Source organism: Hylobates moloch, unplaced genomic scaffold (assembly GCF_009828535.3).
Source record: "Hylobates moloch isolate HMO894 unplaced genomic scaffold, HMol_V3 SCAFFOLD_5, whole genome shotgun sequence".
Classification (NCBI taxonomy): Eukaryota; Metazoa; Chordata; class Mammalia; order Primates; family Hylobatidae; genus Hylobates; species Hylobates moloch.
The window spans coordinates 80276762-80296651 of record NW_026652280.1 but is presented as its reverse complement, the minus strand read 5'-3'; the positions used below and the strand labels follow the sequence as shown (position 1 = coordinate 80296651).

The 19890-nt window shown below is 54.5% G+C and overlaps 1 protein-coding gene across 7 annotated transcripts in view; it reads right to left on the bottom strand.

Annotated features, from left to right (window-relative positions):
• Positions 1-1367: 1367 nt before the first annotated feature.
• SDHAF2 (succinate dehydrogenase complex assembly factor 2) overlaps positions 1368-19890 on the bottom strand; it is a 64829-nt gene continuing 46306 nt past the window's right edge. Inside the window, exons 5-17 of one of the 7 annotated variants that reach the window (XM_058438775.1) lie at positions 10704-10840; positions 10178-10304; positions 9807-9960; positions 7800-7928; positions 7214-7277; positions 6418-6530; positions 5928-5987; positions 5721-5807; positions 5270-5383; positions 5091-5185; positions 2347-2511; positions 1715-1798; positions 1368-1485 (exon numbers count right to left, since the gene is read on the bottom strand). In XM_058438775.1, the coding sequence (XP_058294758.1) occupies positions 1729-1798; positions 2347-2511; positions 5091-5185; positions 5270-5383; positions 5721-5807; positions 5928-5987; positions 6418-6530; positions 7214-7277; positions 7800-7928; positions 9807-9960; positions 10178-10304; positions 10704-10840 (1315 nt within the window). In that variant the 3' untranslated portion in view covers positions 1368-1485; positions 1715-1728. The remainder of the gene's footprint in view (positions 1486-1714; positions 1799-2346; positions 2512-5090; positions 5186-5269; positions 5384-5720; positions 5808-5927; positions 5988-6417; positions 6531-7213; positions 7278-7799; positions 7929-9806; positions 9961-10177; positions 10305-10703; positions 10841-19890) is intronic. The other 6 variants (XM_032153031.2, XM_058438778.1, XM_058438776.1 and 3 more) reach the window with 6 other exon arrangements.

The window sequence follows — 19890 nt, the reverse complement described above, 5'->3', positions numbered from 1 at the left end:
TGGGTGTTTATGTGAAGATCTGGTGTTTGTTTCCATTTGTTTGTGTTTCCGTGTGTGTGGTTGTGTTAGTTTGTGTGTACTTCCGTTGGTGTTTATGTGCCTAGATGTGTGTGTGCGTGCCTTCAGGGGTCTGTGTGCACATGTGTGTTTGTATTTGCATGTGCTTTTGAGTTGAGTGTGTATATGTGTGTGTGTGTCTTTGGGCAGGGAGAGGCCAGCTGATCCCGCACTCGCTCACTCTCCACCTTACTATGGCCATGGCTGGGGCCCAGCTCTGTCCCTTTGGTGACTCACTCCTAATGCTGGGGCATGGACTGGCAGGTTGCCACCCACAGTCTGGGCTGTCGCTGGATCCTGAGTCTGGCTCTGAGATTCTGTGTCTTCTGCTTGCCTCCTGTCATGCTGGGACCAGCTGGAGCCACCCACAGCCCACATGGAGCCCCAGCCAGGCTGTGGACAGCCCCCAGGCCTGCTGCTCAAGACTGTGCTGGGTACAGCCAGGCTCTGGAGTCAGCAGCACTGCTCCACAGACCCCCACTAAGGAACACAAGTGGAGGCAAGAGGTCGGAGGACACCCCCTCTGCATGCCCAGACAGGGCTGCAAGGCACAGGGATTATATCCCCAACCCAGGGCTGCTGCTGCCTTTCTGCCCTGTGGGACCCTGAGCAGCTCACGCACACTCCTGGGTCCACACTTCTCATTTATAAGGAGCTGGTGCTAGCAGGGCCACAGCATACAGTGTTAGTGTTGTGCACTGCACAAATGCACCTGGCTGAGGTGACAAAAGGTGCTGAGAGCTGGCCCAGATGCTGTCTTGCTGGCTGGGGGCCTGTGTCAGGCTGCAACATCTGGAGGAAGAGACGCCCTTCTCTTCCCACAAAGGATGTTGGCTCATCAGGGCCTGCGCCCACCTGGGACATCCGCCTAAGGGGCAGCTTGTTCTCTTTCTCACAAATAGATGACCTGCTCTGGTCACCTTGGCTGGGATGGAGACTGGCACCAGCCTTTGTGATCAACCCCCCCGCCCCGTGTTGGTGTCCAGGTGGCCATGCGTCCGAGACTGTCCTCTGTCCCCTTGCCCTGCGTCTGCTTCCCTCCCCTTCTCTGGCCCACCTGCCCCTCCCCTGAGGTTCTTCCACCCACACTTGACTAAGTACTTTCCCAAGCAGCACAGGCCATAGAGGACCCCTTTGCACGACAAGAAAGTGAGTCTGGAGAATGCAGTGCCTGTCCATCATGTCATGGTTCCTCAGAGGTTCCGGCCGAGCCCTTCCGACTCCAAATCTGGCCCTAGATCCTCCACCCCTGCACCCACCGCCCCAGCTCACCCCTCCTTTTTCCAGCCACCCCGATAGTGATGTCACACTTCTCTGCTTCAATGCTCTTTATTTCATTAGGAAAGTAGCTGGGCGGGGGTGTTCCCCTGGGGGATGGAGTGGGGGTACAGAGAGTAGCCTGGCTCCTGTCCCCTAAGGTTGACAAACCTGTGGAGGAGAAGCAGAGGCGAGGCCTGAGCGAGGGGTTCTGGGGTGGTTCTGTGTGCTTGCCTGGCACAGAAGAGGTTCTGAGAGGCCCCCTGATCTCCCACCCCCCACTCGGAAGGGGGGTCCCCAGGCAGGACTTGCTTAACCCAGGGCTTGGGAGGCAGGGCTGGCCCACAACGGTTGCCCACACACCCGGAGCAGCTGAGTGTGGGGGTCCCCAGCCCCTTACCAAGGGCTCAGGGCTCAGCTGTGTGCCACGCAGCGGCTGCTGTGAGGTGCACTCTGGTAGAAGGGGTCGGCTGAGGTCAGGGTTCTGCAGGGAGGCAAGAGGAGAGTGTTAGGGGCATTGGCAGGCAGGGCATGGACCTTGTCTTCTTGTCTTCTGCCTGACCCTCCCTGAGAGAGCATAGCCAGGGTTCAGCCAGGGCAGCCAAGCCACATTCTTTGCCTGCCAACTCTGGGCCATTGTTGATATAAATGTGATTTCTGAGGAATTGAATTGAGCAGAAAGGAGCTGAGTGAGGCCGAACCACAGTCCATTCATCTCTGGATCCGTCCATCCCCCCCCGGATCCGAACCACCCCAGAGCCCCTTGCTCAGATCCTCCCCCTCCAGTCCACCAGGCCTGGGGTACAGGGGCAGGAGAAGGAGGAGGAGCCATCTGAGGGAGGGATCACTGGAGGGAGAGGAGGGGAGGAGCCAGTGCTGGCAGGAGAAGGGACACTAGAGCCAGCCAGAGGAGACGGGCCTCTCATAGGAATGAACCTGACTGACAGAGCAAGAGAGGAGAGGAAGGGAAAGGCCTGGCGCAGGGCCTGGATGAGGGGTAGAGAGAAAGAACAGAGCTGGGGGCGGTGCCACCTTCCCACATGGGGGTGCAGGTGCCGCAGGCTCTCTGTGGGGTTGGGGTTGGCCTCCATGCAGCTGACCGGCTGGCTGAGGGCGTAGGCTCCCGGCATCTGGGGCTGGATGCCGCCTCGAGTCCAGCCTTCCCGGTCTAGACCCTTGGGGAGGTTCTTGAAGTACCTGGAGGAGGGGAGGGGTCCTTGGCTGGAAGCTGGCCTCTGCCCACCTCTGCAGGCCCTCCTGCCCTTCTCCATTGACCCTCAGATCGCCCAGCCTCCCCACCTTTGTCATGCTGTCCTCCTCGTCTGGCTCTCCCTAAGCCCACGTCCACTGGGGGAACTCTTACTCAAAAAGCCTGCCCTCCCCTCCACCTGACGCTGAGACACTCTGGAGTGTAAAAGGACAGTTTCAGTGATGCCCCTGTCCCTGGCCTGCCAGTACCTTGGGGTGGGGACCCTGTCTCATCCACTTCTCTAGGCACTTAACTTTCCTTCCATTTCACTTCTATTTCCTTCCATTTCACTGAGGACAGCCAGGTCAGGAGGGTGCAAAGACAAGAAGGGGGGTCCCACCCTTGAACTTATGAGAAAGGGTGCAGACAGATCAATGCAGAAATCAGTGATGACAACCCCGGGGCTCTGCGCGCACCAGGAAGCACCAGCAAGTGTGCCTGATAGCCAGCAGGAGCTCAGGACACGACAGGACGTGACAGGCTGGAAGGACCCAGCAGAGAGGGCTGGAGCTGGTCTCTGCCAGAGCCACAGGAAGAGGTGTTTGCCTAAGAAGCGGTCAGAATATCGTTGCCCCTCACACCTAGACGGAGCCTCTGGCCCTCCCACCACCTCCGTGGGAACTGGAGCAGCCACTGTGCTGTGAATCTGCTGTGCGGGCGGAAGCTCTGCTCCTCCCCTCTGAACCTCAGGGTTTAGGCCAGAGGACAACCAACCGCCCTTCCAGCTCAGACTCTCTGTTGCTCCTCCAGGCCACCGCCCTCTCCTCTTTTCAGTCTCAGTTCAAACGTCACCCGCTCAAGGCCACCGATTTCAAATCTGACCCGTGCCCATGCAGCCCTCCCGATCCCTTTCTCCTTGCCCATCACCTAACAGCTCTCACTAACTGGCTGCAGCCACATGCACGTCTCCTCCCATGCAGAGGTCTGAGCTCCGTAGGACAGGAGCTGCACACACATTCCCAGGGCCTGGAGCAGGGCCTGGCACCCAGTCAGGGCTCAGTTAAAGTCTATTCCATGAATGGATTCTGGGAGGTGTCCTGGAGCAGGGGGTGGGGCACGGGGAGCCTGAGGAGACAGAGAGGTGGCAGGGACACCTTGAAGGACCAGGAGCTGGAGAGGAAGCAGGGTGGACACAGGTGACTGATGTTGTGAGGAAAGCTTGCGCTTCCTCGCTCAGAGGAGTTTGTCCTAAGAATTATACTTCCTGGAGGCAGGCAGATCACGAGGTCAGGAGATCAAGACCATCCCGGCTAACACAGTGAAACCCTGTCTCTACTAAAAATACAAAAATTTAGCCGGGCGTGGCTGCAGGCGTCTGTAATCCCAGCTACTGGGGAGGCTGAGGCAGGAGAATGGCGTGAACCCAGGAGGCAGAATTTGCAGTGAGCCGAGATCGCACCACTGCACTCCAGCTTGGGCGACAGAGCGAGACTGCATCTCAAAAAAAAAAAAAAAAAAAGGAATTATGCTTCTTGGCAGGGCGTAGTGGCTCACGCCTGTTATCCCAGCACTTTGAGAGGCCGAGGCAGGCAGATCACTCGAGGTCAGGAGTTCAAGACCAGCCTGGCCAACATGGCGAAACCCCATCTCTACTAAAAATACAAAAATTAGCTGGGCATGATGGCATATGCCTGTAATCCCAGCTATTTAGGAGGGTGAGACAGGAGGATCACTTGAACCCATGAGGCGAAGGTTGCAGTGAGCTGAGACCATGCCATTGCACTCCAGCCTGGGTGACAGAGTGAAACTCCATTTCAAAAAAAAAAAGAAGAAGAAGAAGAAGAATTACACTTCCTTTATACCACCCCTGTAATGCTTTCCCCACCCAGTCCTGGCCCCAGGAGGCTTCCCCATGGCTCTGGGGCCACCTCCTCCTGGAAGCCCTCCCTGATGCCCAGGACAGTCACTCCTCACCCAGGGAATGCACAGCACAGAATTTACCTTCTGAGGGAGCATTGAGCCCACCAACCATTGGCTGGATGGAATGTCTTAGCAGATGCTGCTGCTCCAGACCCCCTCGCACTCCCCTGGTTCTTTCCATGCCCACCAGCCTGGCCACCAATGCCCTGCATCTCTGTGGGAAAGCTACCCTTGGGATGCTAGAAGCTGTTTGCCTGAGCAAGGAGGCACCTGGGATTTAATGTTGCCCTGGGGATAGCCTTTAACCAATGACTGATGGATGTGGGGATATAAAATACCCCAGCTCTCTCACCTTTGACTGGGGTAGTTCTGAGTTGTGTGCTTTACACTGTTTTCTAGAGTTTTCCCAGTGGGATAGCTGGCTTAGTAACATGCTCATTATTGCTACCTTCCCTCCCTCATCCCTCTTTTCCACTCCCACACGCCTAATAACTGCCTAATAATGTGCTTGCACTCCAATCCTTGGCTTAGGGTCTGCTTCTGCTTCTGAGGAGCCCACATTCACTCAGCGTTGATCTTCTCCACGAGGCTGTGAGCTCATTACTTATCCCAGTCTCAGTCTGTCTGTCAAATGGGTTTCAGCTTTGGACCAGGAAGTGGACCTCACCCTTGGTTGTAGGTGGTCAGGTATCGCTGATCCCTGTCAGGATCACAGGGGCTCCGGACATACATGGGGTTGTTAAGGGTGAACCCTGTGGGCTCCTGCACAAGAGGGGTAGACAGGGGAATTGTCAGGTCAGAAGGGGTGGGGATTTGGGGGTGGAGGCTGGGTGTAGCAGGTCTCACCTTTTTCCCCACAGTCTCCCGGCCAAGTAGGGCAACATTTGTCTGTTGCATCTGATGAAGTGGCTGAAACTGCTGGTGGCTCACGCTGCTGGGTTCTGGGCAGGGAGGGGGCACCTGCAGGGCACAGAACCACCAGAAGGGAGGCTGAGGTGGCCAGGCTGAGGCAGCAGGGAAGGAGAGGGGAGCAGGCAGAGACACACACAGCTGTGACCTGTCCACAGCCCCAGAGACCCTCCTTTCCCCTTCCAGCCAATTCTATTTGAGACCACACCCCTCGTCTTCCAGCCCCCAGGAAGGCCCAGGCTCTCTTCACCCTCCACCTGGGGCCCTACCTCCACATCCCCAAATATCCTAATTCTTCTCATTCTTCAATGCCTGACCCAAATGCCACCTCTTCCCAGAAACCTCCCTGTCTTCTCCCTTCTCTGAGCAAGACGCCAAGGCCACTCACTCTGGGGTTCAGAATCTTTTCATTCCCTCGGCTGAAGGCTGTTTCCCGCTTGGAGCCTCTGGCCAACCCAGGTAGGAACTCATCTCCCTGGAAGGAGCAAAGCAGCCACTGGCACCAGGATGTGGCTGCCTCCCCCACCACCTTCCAGAGCCATGTTCTAACTGCTCCCCGCCAGGCGGTCCCCAGCCTCCCCCTAGCTCAGCTTACATGGAGGTGAGTCTTGGGGAGGAAGTCTGACTTGGTGACACTCTGGCCTGGGAGGAGGGCCTGGAAAGAGGCGCACAGAGGATGTCAGCCCCGCAGAGGCAGGCTGGGCCCCTGGCGGCTCCCAAACACTCTGCCTCCAGGCCACTCCTGTGCTGAGCACAGAGGAGGACTCAGCTCAAATGAGCATCATTGAGAAAAGGGAAGTGTTTGGGGAGAAGACAGGGGAAGGCATGACTCTGAATGGGACCAGCAGGCCAGGGCTCTTGTCTGAATTCTGAATGACCTTGGCTACACCTCTTCATCTCTTTGGACCTCAAGTCTTCTCATCTATAAAATGGGGGATTTGGACCAAAGCAGTGGTTTTCACCTAAGCTCTTTCATCTTGTGTTTGAACAAAGGGCTCTGCAGCTCACATTCTTTAGGAAAGCTAAACCTGAGACCGGAGGGCTTCAAGCCCCCTAAAGTTCTAGTGGGAGCCCAGCTGACTTACAAGGTCCCCAGGGAGGGCCTGTGAGGGCGGTTGGAAGACAATGGGGCTCTGGTGGGACTGTTTGGTGAAGCCGCTCCCCTCCTTGGCGCCGATCGATTTCTTCTGCAAGAAATCTGCAAAAGAAATGCCCGGCTGGGCGCAGTGGCTCACGCTTGTAATCCCAGCACTTTGGGAGGCCAAGGCGGGTGGATCATGAGGTCAGGAGATCGAGACCACAGTGAAACCCCGTCTCTACTAAAAATACAAAAAATTAGCCGGGCGTGGTGGCGGGCGCCTGTAGTCCCAGCTACTCAGAGAGGCTGAGGCAGGAGAATGGCGTGAACCTGGGAGGTGGAGCTTGCAGTGAGCCGAGATCGCGCCACTGCACTCCAGCCTGGGCGACAGAGTGAGACTCCGTCTCAAAAAAAAAAAAAAAACAAATGCCCTGTGTGCTGCCAGGCCACCTGGCCCACCCACGTGTCCTCCAGAGGCTCAATGTCCCAGCAGGTGCAGAGGGAGTGGATCCCAAGATCCCAGAGACCTGCGCCATAGGATCATGGGCGGCAGGGTGAGGATTCCAGAGTCCAGGCCGGAAGACAGGAGAGGGAGCAGCAGGAAGGGTATGCACCGGCCAAGCCACCCTCCTGAGAGGCCCAAGGTACTGAGGTCAGCCCAGGACAGGCACTTCCCTCCAGCCATGTGTTCATCCTTCTTTCTTCCACTGGTGCCTTCTCAGTCCTAGACCAGCTCCAGGGCCCCTGGGGTAGGAAGTAGGGAGGTGGACTGGAAGGGAGCTGTGAGTTCAGACAGGGCCTACCTGGCTGGTCTAGAGGGTCCCTGAGATACTTGGAACTGTACTCCGAAGTCATGAAGCGTGGGCCCTGGAACAGAGAGGTTGGAGGAATGGGGGCACTGGCCCACCAGGGCCCCGAAGGCGTGTGGCAGCGGTGAAGTGGCGCCTCGGTTATCTGTGCTCTGAGGAAGCCTGTGTGGGCCAGTACAGCACCCTGGACACAAGTCTCTCTGGGGTGGGGCATCACAGGGCCAGAAATTTCAGCACAAGAGCACAGTTCCCCTGTGACTATGAATACCACGTCACACCCCACACCAGACTCCTGGTAATGAGTGGGGGGCCCAGAGGGACCGAGACCAGGAGGGGCCGTGAGCGTGAGGAGAAAAGCTGGGGGAAGAGGAGGAGCGTTAAATCGCGAGAAGCCACATTGATGCTATTATGGAAATAGCCAATATCAAATCCTTTGCTCTCCCGTCTTTCTTGGCGCCCTGAGCCTACCCTGAGCTGGCTTCTTGGGTGAGTCAGTGCAATACTTGTCTTGAGGTGGGAGGAGGAGGCGGCTGTGGCCCCTCTGCCCCACCCCGAAGCCCTTAGCCGGGCTGCCACTCACATATCGGAAGTTCTCCCGCTCCAGCGGGTCCTGGCCCTGCTGCTGGTGGAGCAGGGGGACTTCCCTGGGCTCCAGCCCCGTGATGGCCTGAGGCCCGTGCTCCTGGGTGTCGAAATGGACCTTCTGGACCTGGGAGGAAGAAGGGCCAATTACAGATGAGGGGGCGGCAGTCACTACCTGACTCTGCTTCTGCCCTTGGCTTTTACAGAGCACAGTATCTGCAGAGCAGCCAGAGGGGGTCCCTTTACAATGAAACCTGCACGTCCGCCCTCTGCTTAGAGCTCTGCAGCCTTCCCATCACACTCACAGGGAATTCCACATCCTCCTGGTGGCCTGCAAGGACCTGAGCGCCTCACCCTGCTCTAGCTGCTTGTCTCCTTTCTCTTCCCACCTCGAGGCCTTTGAACTTGCCGTTGGCACTGCCTGGACCACTCCTCCCTCAGACAGCTGCATCTGGAGGAGCTGGCCTCCCTCAAGTTTTTGTCCCGTGTCTCCATAGCAAGCTCTTTCCCCACCCTCCCGATTTGCAGTTGCAGCTCCTTTGCTTCTTATTTATTTATTACTTATATTTTTTGAGACAGAGTCTCGCTCTGTTGCCCAGGCTGGAGTGCAGTGGCATGATCTCAGCTTCCTGCAAGCTCCACCTCCCGAGTTCAATCAATTCTTGTGCTTCAGCCTCCCAAGTAGCTTGGACTACAGACGCAAGCCACCACACCTGGCTATTTTTTTTGTTTGTATTTTTTTGGTAGGGATGGGGTTTCACCATGATGGCCAGGCTGACCCAACAGCAGTTGGCCTCAAGTGATCCACCTGACTCAGCCTCTCAAAGTGCTGGGATTACAGGTGTGAGCCACCACACCTGGCTTTTTTTTTTTTTTTTTTAGTCCAAGTCTCATTCTATTGCCCAGGCAATCTCAGCCTCACTGCAACCTCTGCCTCCCGAGTTCAAGCAATTCTCCTGCCTCAGCTTTCCAAGTAGCTGGAATTATAGGTGCGTACCACCATGCCCAGCTATTTTTTGTATTTTTAGTAGAGATGGAGTTTCACCATGTTGGCCAGACTGGTCTCGAACTCCTGACCTCAAGTGATCTGCCCGCTTCAGCTTCCCAAAGTGCTGGGATCACAGGTGTGAGCCATCATGCCTGGCCTGCAACTCCTTCACTTCTCTTCCTCCTTGCTTCTCCCTGTTGTATTTCCTACCCCCCGTCCCACCCCGCACTCCACCAGCTCTTATCATCTTCAAATATGAAGGAGATATTCAGAACATTCTTACTGGATGAATGAATGAGTGTCCATTCTGGTGGTGGTGCTGATGATAAGAAGGGTGGTAATAATGAGGATAGAAATGAAAAAGATGGGGCCGGGGGCGGTGGCTCACGCCTGTAATCCCAGCACTTTGGGAGGCTGAGGAGGGCAGATCATGAGGGCAGGAGATCGAGACTATCCTGGCTAACACGGTGAAACCCTGTCTCTACTAAAAATACAAAAAATTAGCTGGGTGTGGTGGCACATGCCTGTAATCCCAGCTACTGGGGAGGCTGAGGCAGGAGAATCGCTTGAACCCAGGAGGCGGAGGTTGCAGTGAGCCGGGATCACACCACTGCACTCCAGCCTGGGCAACAGAGTGCGACTCCATCTCAAAAAAAAAAAAAAAAAAAGAAATGAAAAAGATGGGGTGAGGATGTCAATGGTGGGGGGACAGTGGTGGTAGTAGGGACAGTGATGGGGCTTGCAGGTGTGGACGGGAGTGTGAGGCTCATGGAATGGGGACAGGGATGGGGATGGAAATGGAGGCGGAGGTAATGGTGGGGCTAGGGGAGGGAATGGAGGTGGTGGGGATGGTGGGGACAAGGATGAGGACAAAGGGGAGAAAGATGAGTGGACCCCATCCCTACAATGTGGCTGCTCCATGCCCTGTCACCTCTGCCTTGACCAACTGTTGGCAGTGCAGCCCTAGCCCCACCCCACCCTGAGGCTTCCCTCTCCTGGCCCTGACCCAGCACTGACCTCCTTGGTGTGGGGACCCGCACTGGGCTTCTCCCGCCCGTAGCCTGAGCTGGTCTGGTGCATGCTCCAGGGCAGGGGATGCTTGCCGTCAGGCACCTCCAGGGGGCGGTAACTCTGGCTGGCCACGGACTGGAAATGGTCCCGGGCTTGTTCCCTGAGGGTGAGGAGAAGCCAGAACCCCAGGCCACCTGCCTCTGTCCTCTGCTAAGGAGCTTCCCTCCTCCCTGCACCCTCCCACAGATGGCTCAGAGGTCCGCCGTGCCCTGAGTCACCCAGGACCCCCAGCCTAGGCCAGGCAAAGCTCAGGGTCCCCATCCACGGAGACTGGAGTTGGTCTGATGAGCAGGGCAGGGGCTGGGAAGGGGCCATACAGACTGTACCCCCTGGCCGGGTTGTCTAAGGCCTCCAGACTGTCTTGGCATGAGACCATGGGCTGGAAATTTGATTTGTAGCCGGTGCCTACATGACTACCCACACGGGGCTTGAAATCCTCCCGACCTGCCAGAGGGGTAACGGGGAGACAGACCCCAAGGTCAAAAACAGGCAGGGCTTCTCAGGCAGGGCCAGCATCCTCCTAGGGGCAGTGGGGTCACAGTGAGAGGGGAGGGCTCAGAGCCACAGGCAGGAGCTTTGCAAGCCTGCCCTGTCAGGACTGTGATGGCAGGAAATGGAGTGGGTGGGCTGGGGACAAGGTCAGTGTGGCAGAATCACAGTGACAGAATTGCAGGGAAAGAACCAGAGAAGGGAGCAGCCGGGCAGGGCTCAGGGGACAAACGGATTCAGCGTGACAGGGTTGCTCTGCAGTGTGACAGCCAGAGGGGCTGCTCCTCCCTCAGAGAGAGCCCCTCCCTTCCTGCCCATGTCCTGGCGGAGGCTCCTGCACAAAGGTGCCCTCACCGTAGGCTGTGCAGTAGCTGGTGGCGTAGAATTTCAGGGGGTCCGTGTAGCCCCCCGAACTCATCTTCACATAAGGGGAGATGACCCCCAGAGGGAGTTTCCCCATCATGATGCTGTGGGGCAGGGCCCCGGGGGTCCTAGAAAGGAAGCATGGGGAGCCTCATGGGTCTCAAGCCTGGCTCGGAAGCCCACAGGGGCGAACATCTGGCCCCCCACCCACAACGCAGCTGGCCCCTTCTCCCAGGCCTCTGTCTCTCTGCCCCAGCTCCCACGTCCATAAACTGAGGGCGAAACTGATCATCCACACTTATCCCAAGAGTCCGCATGTCTCCTCTCGCTTTCCCACACCTTGTTATTAACTCTTCCTGTCCCCATTTACCGCTGGGGCAGTGAGGTTCCAAGTGATAAAGGATTTGCTCAAAATAGGTGGTAGTGCCGGGATTCAGACCTGGGTATTTGACTCCTCGGCCCACGACCTGAACCTTACATAACCCACCTCTCGGAATGAATGAGCCGACAGCCCGCTACCTGGGAAACTCTTGGCCCCCACCCAAGAAGTCAGGCCGGGACGCTCACTCCCAGCCCCCGGCTCCTCTCTCTCCCTCACCTCCCATGGCCTTGCCTGCCTCTGGCCTTGCCTGCCTCCCCTTGGAATTGGCTCTGCTCTCCCCGAGGCCCAACCACAGTGGCCCCACCCTCACCTTTCCTCTGCAGAGGCTCTGAGGTCGGGGAGAGGCTGCAGGAAGCAGAGCTCTGCAGAGAAGCCAGCCCTCCTGGAGGAGGCCAAGCAGGAGAAACAATATGTAGCCTAGCAACTGGTGCCTAGCAACAGCGTCCCCAGCCTTCTGAGCCCTTCTAGGGCCAGGGCCCACTGAGGGGCGGACCTGGCCAGGAGGCAAGGTTCAGGAGCTGCCCGAGCAAGGCCCTGCTTCCAGGGCTCTGGCCCCAACCTCCGGCCTCCTCCACAGGGCTGGGAAGAGTTGCTGTCTGCATGACATAAAAGATAATCCTGAACACACACTCCCATAAAGTACCCACTTCTCGGCAGATACTTTACATCCTCTATCTCGGTCCTCTGAGCAGCTCTTCAGTAGCTATGATTATCCCCATTTTCACTGGGGCAACATGAGGCTTAGACAAGCAAAGTGACTTGACTCCAGAGATCTCGCAATCAGAAAATAGCCAAGTTGAGATTCAAACGTGGGTGGATCTGGATCCCGCTCTTCTGCCTCTTGGTAAATCAATGTTTACTATGTTCCGCTGGAGCCAAATCTGTGCTAAGCCCTTTAACACACATTACGTCGTGTAATCCCCCAAACTACCCTGTGAACTGGGCACTATTATTGTAGGGCCAATAAACCGCAGCAGTTAAGAGTGTGGTTCAAATCTGATCTGTCACCTTTGATGAGGTACTTATCCTCTTCACGCCCCCATATCCCCAACTTCGCAAGGGATGTGACTGCACCCACCTCACAGGGCTGCTGGCAGATTTAGCAAGAGCATGGATTCAGCACCTGGCAGGTAGTAAATGCTCATTTTTTTTTAAGAGAGGCAGGATCTTACGCTGTCACCTGGGTTGGAGTGCAGAGGCACCATCATAGCTCAGTCCAGCCTCCAACTCCTAAGCTCAAGCAATCCTCTTACCTCAGACTCTCAAGTAGCCGGAACTACAGGTGTGCTCCCCCATGCCTGACTTGCTTATTTATTTATTTGTTGTAGAGACAGCGTCTTGCTATGTTGCTCAGGCTGGTCTTGAACTCCTGGCCTCAAGTGATCCTCCTGCCTCAGCCTCCTAAGTTGCTGGGATTGCAGGGGCAAGCCACCACGCTCGGCAAATGCTCCATTTGTAAAAGCTGCTGTACTTTTAGTCTTATTTTGCAGATAGGAAAGGCGAGGCTCAAGGGGAAACAGCCCAGGCCCCACAGTGGGTGGAGACGGAGCCTGGACTCAAATCTGAGTGCGCCAACTCCACAGTGACAAGCTTCTTCCATGACAGCCTTTTTGCCTCAAATTGGCTTTCAGGCTTGTAAATGTTGTAACAGTTGGATCTCTGGGTGGGGTGGGATAGCCCTACTTTGCAGCATTTGCCAATTTCTGTGATGTCAGTAGTCCCATCAGGGCTGCTTTCAGATCACCACTACAATGTCTTTGAACTAGGACATGGGAAGGTCGCTCACCACTGTATGGGAGTAGTTCCATCATGCAGACATAATGGGCGTAAGGAACCTCGACAGCACAAATAATAGAAAAATGTACTCACATAATTAGGGGGTGATGAGTTTTAGGTATGTATATTTTGTTTTTAATATAATCCATTAAATTTCAGGTTTCAGTTATTTATTTATTTATTTGAAATGGAGTCTTTCTCTGTCTCCCAGGCTGGAGCACAGTGGCGCGATCTCAGCTCACTGCAACCTCCATCTCCCGGTTCAAGCAATTCTCCTGCCTCAGCCTCCTGAGTAGCTGGGATTACAGGCGCATACCACCACGCCTGGCTAATTTTTGTATTCTTAGTAGAGATGGGGTTTCACTATGTTGGCCAGGTTGGTCTCGACCTCTGGAGCTCAAGTGATCTGTCTGCCTCAGCCTCCCAAAGTGCTGGGATTACAGGCATCAGCCACCATGCTCGGCCAGTAATTTAATTTTTAACAATGGCAGAGTTAAAAACCAGCTTGCCAATTTCCTGGAAGTTTCGCCTTCAGCTCTCCTGAGCCGGTAGAGCTGACTCCAGAGCACCCCTCCTCTCAGGGGAGAGTGAGGTATGAATGAAGGCTGAATAAAGGGAAAGGAGGCATCTCCTTTCCTCACCCAGGAGATGCCCTTGCCGCATTCATCCTGTAGTGACCTGGCCTGCCAGGGTGGAGGCTCACTCGTGTCCTCACCCAGCCCCCCATGGGAAGGCAAGCTGAAGCACGTTTGGCACCCACCCTCCAGACTAACGATTCTGTTCAGGGATCACAGGGCGCAAGGACACAGGAGTGAGTGCACACAGCCCTGCCCTGCGGCAAGGTGCTCCCATTCTACTACAGAGGCTCATGTGAGTTCCACACATGAAGCACAAAGGGTGAGACCACCACAGGTGAAGTGCCCACAGGGTGAAGGGAGAGAGGGGCTCTCCTCTAAGTGTGCCTGGATAAGTGGCTATGAGCAAGAGCTTGGACTCTGAAGCCAGATGGTGTGGGTCCTGTCTCTGCCACTAGATAACCGTAAGACAGTGCATGTTCCTTGTGCTTCAGTTTCCCCTTCTGGAGAATGAGTATAATAATGGTAACCACCTGCAGGGTTGTGGTACGCACGAAGCATTTAGCCCAGTACCTGGCACATGGTAGGTGCCATCTAAGAGTTAGGGAAAGAGGTGCCTTTTGAGTACTCACTGCCTGCTAGGCAAAGGGTTGGGCCCATGGGTTATAAACAGGAAATCCACATGGCCCTGGCCTCAGAGAGCCCACGGTTTAGGAAGGATCTCAGATGTAGCAAAAGAAAGCTCACTGTGGGAGCCCGAGTTCAAAACCTGCTTCTGCTGTGTGTGACTCGGGGCTTCCTCTCTTCGAGCCTGTTTCTGCACCTGCAGGCAGGGATAACCGTGCCTACCTAGCAGGGTCGCTGGTGGATTTGAAATACCCTATGCACAAGAAGTAACAGGCCTGCACCAGGCAGAGATAAGGAAGGGCCCTCTACGTGGAAGTCCCGACAAACACAAAGGCGGACAGGTGTCCAGCAGGCTGGGAGCCCGGACTGGTGCAGCGTGGCTGGGGCACTGCGTGGGGAGGAGGGGCTCAGCTGGGAGAATCAGCCCTCAGGTAGACTGTAGCCAGGTTTTCCTTTTAGCAGGTGGAGGGGGCAAGGAGGGGTGGTAGAAAGGTTTGAAATCATCCCTTAGGGCTTCTCTTAGGGAGGCTCTAGGCTGTAGCCGACCAAGGACCTGGGCAGGAGTTCAAGGGTCAGGGATCAGGGTCTGGCGGCGCTGTCCCATCAGAACCCCCATTAGGTCCCGTCCTCCCAGCGGCCGGTGGGTTTTTTGCTGTGTGGCGACACCCAGCGGCCATAACTCGGAACTGCAGGAGACGCCGCAGATGAATCCCTAAGACCGGGGTCGGCGCGGGGGCGGGGAGGGTCCTAGGAGTTGGGGACAGAGCAGCTCCGTCGACCTGGCCACAGCCCCACCCCAAGCCTCACTCACCCATCCCTCCAGAACCGAAGGGTTGGGTCTGGGCAAGGAGTGTTCCGGGAGGGCAAGCGCTGGAGCCCACAAGGAGCAGGAGTCCAGGTGCCAGGTGACCCAACAGCAGCGTGACTTTTGGACCTGTCACCTGTGGACCTCAGTCCTTCTATCTACAAAATGAAGGAACAGACTAAAAGTCCTTCCATACTGGAAAATCTAGGCCCACCTCATCCCACTCCCTTCCCATACCCGTCCCCATTTATTCAGCACTTTGTTGTGCCAGAGCTGAGCTACGAATCACCTCATCGCTTTTCATTCCTGGCTCTAAAGGGGAACTACAATAATCGTGCCCGTTTTACATGTGAGGAAACTGCCTGAGGCCTTGCAGACAATGAGGGGTGGAGCTGGGATCCAAACACAGCTTTGAACCTGGAATCTATGCCCCGCCCTCTGGAACACACCAGCAAATTCTCCAGAAAGCGCCGGGACCTTAGCACTGGGCTTTTCCAAAGGGATGATTTTCCAAAGGGATGGGCTGCCCTGGCCAGATGGGCAACTGCCTCCTACTTTCTAGCTCTCCCCAGTCCTGGGCAGTAAGATTCCCCTGTTTCCGGCCAGGCACAGTGGCTCACGCCTGTAATCCCAGCACTTTGGGAGGCCAAAGCAGGCAGATCACCTGAGGTCAGGAGTTCAAGACCAGCCTGGCCAACATGGCGAAACCCCATCTCTACTAAAAATACAAAAATTAGCAAGGCATGGTTGTGGGCACCTGCAATCCCAGTTATTCGGGAGGCTGAGGCAGGGAGAACTCCTTGAATGCAGGAGTTAGAGGCTGCAGTGAGCCGAGATTGCGCCACTGCACTCCAGCCTGGGCGACAGGGCAAGACTCCGTCTCAGAAAAAAAAAAAAAAAAAAAAAAGGATTCCCCTGTTTCCCTCCCATAGTAAGGCAGAGGCTACAGATACACCAGGTTAGCAGAGAGGACCCAGTGAGAGGACGTGCTGGGTCTCAGCCCATAGAGTTCCTTGGCTGAGATCAGTGGGGTAGGCCCTAGCAGGCTTCCGAGGCCAGAGCACACCACAACTGAGTGCTGAGTCCTGAGCAGAGATAGACATCTGCACTCTGTGCTGGGCCGTGTGGGCTGCAGTTCCCTGAAGGAGGATTAACTCAAGTGAATGAGCCACACACCACTAAGTGTGTGTCATTTTGCTTTGGTTGATGTGGGTCTTTATGGCTGCCCTCAGAGGGAAGCCAGGGCTCTTGTAGGGAAGAGACGGGTTGGCATACTTCAGCTTAATGGATAGAAAAGCCTCCTAACACACAAAATAATCCAATAGGGGAACAGGCTGCCCTGGGGAAGTGAGTTCCCCATCCCAGGAGGCATGCAACAGCTTGACAGGATGACAATAAGAGCAAACTTTCACTGGTTTATTAGGTATCAGGGACTGTTTCTAAGCACTTCCCATGATTAGCACAATTAAACTTCACCACATTCTTACCTGGTGGGTGGTATCAGCTCCTCCATTTTATAGATGAAGAAACTCAGACACAGAGGGGCTGCGTAACTTGTCACAGGTCACACAGCTAGTAAGGGGAAAAGCCATTATTTGAACCCAGACATCCTGGCTTCAAAGGTCATGCTGGTGACCACTTTGATATTGCCTCAAAGGCTGAGCTAGAGGTTCTCTGATCTATTTTCAAAATCTGACCTCCGATGACTTTTTAAATCTTTTTAAACCTGATTACCTCTATAAAGAAAAAAAATAAAAAGTAAATATTAAAAAAATTTTTTTATAGAGACAGGATCTTGCTTTGTTGCCCAGGCTGGTCTCAAACTCCTGGCTTCAAGGGATCCTCCTGCCTCGGCCTCCCAAAGTGCTGGGAATACAGGTGTGAACCACCATGCTAGGCCTAAAAATCCTTTTAAAGAGTTCATCCCTCTCATGGTCCTCAGTTTGTGCTGGGCACTGCTGGGTGAAAAATTCACAGAAGAAAGGTCTGAAATTGTTCAAATCAGCTACGATGATTGAGAAACGGGAAACAGATCCCTGGGATGCAGCTAAAGGCACTGAGCCCTCCCAGCCCAGGAGGCTGGGGGTGGCAGGGAGAGGGTAATTATACTCCTACTTTTGAAATTCCCATGCTGGAGGCTGGGACAAGCCTAGAGTAATGTTTCTTGGCTTCAGGTGATCTGAGGTTACATCCCTGCCCCTTTCTGAGACTCTTCTAGGCTTGAGTTTGAGGTCTGGCTCTGGCACAAATAGTACTCTGTGACCCTTCTTAATTAACTGCCTCCCTCTGATCCTGTTGCCTGTGAAGAGGGGGTTGAGCCAGAATAGGAGGTTTGCCTTGCTTTAGTTTGAGATGTGTTGTTTTGCCTGGAGAACTTGGAGCTCTGTCTTCATATACTGAAGTGATAGCTGGCTCCATATCCCCTCCCCCTGTGCCCCTCACCTGCCATCTGTGAAATAGCAGGACCCCAGCCTACCCCCTTCCAAGGTCCTTCCCCTCTGCCTTATTACACCGGGGCATGGAGGGGAGTCGGCCTCATGCCAACCCACACTCAGCCTGGCCTCTAGGCCTGCTGGACCTGCACAGGGAGTTTCTCCCAAGCCAGACTCCAAGGTGCCCACAAAGGACACAAGAGCTCACTGAACCCCTCATTCTGCCCACCAGAGTACTGTTCCCCAACCCAGATTCTTCTGAGCCCACCAACAAAGCTCACGCAGATGAGATACCCCAAGCTCAGCTGCTCCAACTGACCCTTTCAGGGGAGCAGTTTGAAGCTGGGATGCAGCATAAAGCGTATCATGGCAGAGAAGAGCTGACCGGGAGGACAGCAAGTCTGTGAGGCCCTGTCTTCCCTGCGATGGGGAAGAGCATGGAGCCCTGGATTCATGCAACCACCTTTCTGTCTAGTCCTGGGGGTGGCGGCTGCCCTGCTTCTTGGGCTCAGCTGTGTGAGCACCAAGGAGTGATGGGTGACGTAATGACCATGGGGGCGCAGGTTGGGTCCAAGGAGTGGCCCGCAGGCAGGCCTCACTATCATCGATTTTGCCCATTTCCAGTTTCTCTGCTCTGTGACTTGCAGTGATTAAGGCAGGAGAGCTGCCCAGGACTGGGGCCCTCCTTCCGAAAGTGCTTTGGGGGTTCTATTCACTGAGCTGTGTCATTACCAGGAACTGAAATAGCCCAAGTCTAATGGCTAAGTCCCATCTCTCTCTCTTTCGTAAAAGGAAATGATTCCCCTGATGACCGATTGCTTTCCCTCCCAGCCTCCCACAATCCTGGCCTCACTTGTGGTTCATTTCTCCCCTCAGTGGGCATTTCCTGGAAGACTCTATCCTGTGTATCTGATGGCTGTTCTGTTCCTGCCTGTTCTGTTCTTTTACTGTCTCCTCTGAGTGAACTTGTTGATCTCACACAAGGTTTAAAAATTCATGACTTGCGGGGAAGATGAAATGAGATGAGGCAGAAAATAAGAAGCCATTCCCAATCCTCAGATGGAATGAAGATATTCTTGGCAGAGATGAGCAAGGAACCAGGACAGGGGTCAAGGGGGTGGGTTTCCAATGCACAGAGATCTGGGTTCAATTCTGCAGCCCTGCCTTTATGAGGTATGTGCCCTTGGACAACTTCCTTAACTTGTCTGAGCCTGTTTCCTTGGCTGTATGATGAGGTCACAGTAGAACTTTAAGAGACTTAGGCTTGGAATACAGAAAAGGCAATATTTACATGCTTAGCACACAGCCTGGCATAGAGAAAGCACTCAAGAAATGTTTATGACTATCATTGCATTTTCCTGCCTTCCTTGCAGTTAGATAAGGGCCACGTGGCTGGTTCTGTGGGTGGAATTGAGCAGTGCCACTCCCAGTCTGAGTAGTTAGTGGTGGGTGTGAGTTTTCCATTCTCTGTGGGTAGAAATCACACTTGGGATGGCAGAACCAAAAGATGGAAGCAGGCTGGATCTCTGAGTCACTGCATGGAGTCAGCTGCCCTGGAGCTGCTTTCTCTCCAGCGCACTGGGATGTGACAGAGAGATAAACCTTGCTGCTTTAAGCCTCTAATGTTCGGAGTTTTGTTTGTTACTGCGGCATAAGCAAAGAAATGAAGATTTGAGAACTTCTTAGGGAATAAATTAGGATGTGATTCTGTATTAGTCAGCATTCTCCAGTAAAACAGAATGTGCACACACAGACATACACGAGAGATAGAGAGAGACAGATTTATTATACGGAATTGGCTCTGCCTGGGCCAGTGATGCCTGTAATCCCAGCACTTTGGGAGGCTGAAGTGGAGGGTTGCTTGAGCTCAGGAGTTCAAGACCAGCCTGAGCAACACAGTGAGACTCCGTCTCTACAAAAAAAAAATTTTTTTTTAATTAGCTGGGCATGGTAGCATGTGCCTGTAGTCCCAGCTACTTGGGAGGCTGAGGTGGCAGGATCACTCAGGCCCTGGAGGTTGAGGCTGCAGTGAGCCATAATCGTGCCATTGCACTCCAGCCTGGGCAACAGAGCAAGACCCCATCTCAAAAAAAAAAAAAAAAAAGGAATTGGCCCACGTGACTATGAAGGCTGGCAAGTCCCAAGATCTTCAGGATGAGTTGGTTGGCAAGCTGACGACCCAAGAGAGCTGATGGCTTAGTTCCAGTTTAAGTCCAAAGGCCTGAGAACTGAGAGAGCTGATGTAGTTCTTGTCTCAAGGCCAGCAGGCTTGAGACTCAGGAAGAGCCAGTGTTCCCAGGCGAATCTGAAGGCAGGATAAAAGCCTGTGTCTCAGTTTGAAGGCATCCAGGCAGAAAGAATTCCCTTTCACTCGGGAGAGTGGAAGTCTTTTTGTTGTATTCAAACCTTGAGCTGATTACATGAAGCCCACCCCCATTAGGGGGACAGACTGCTTTACTCAGTCTACCAATTTAAATGTCAATTTCATCCAAAAACATCCTTACAGAAACACCCAGAAGAATACTCGATCACATATCCAGGTACCCAGTCACCTAGACAAATTGAGACACAAATTAACTGT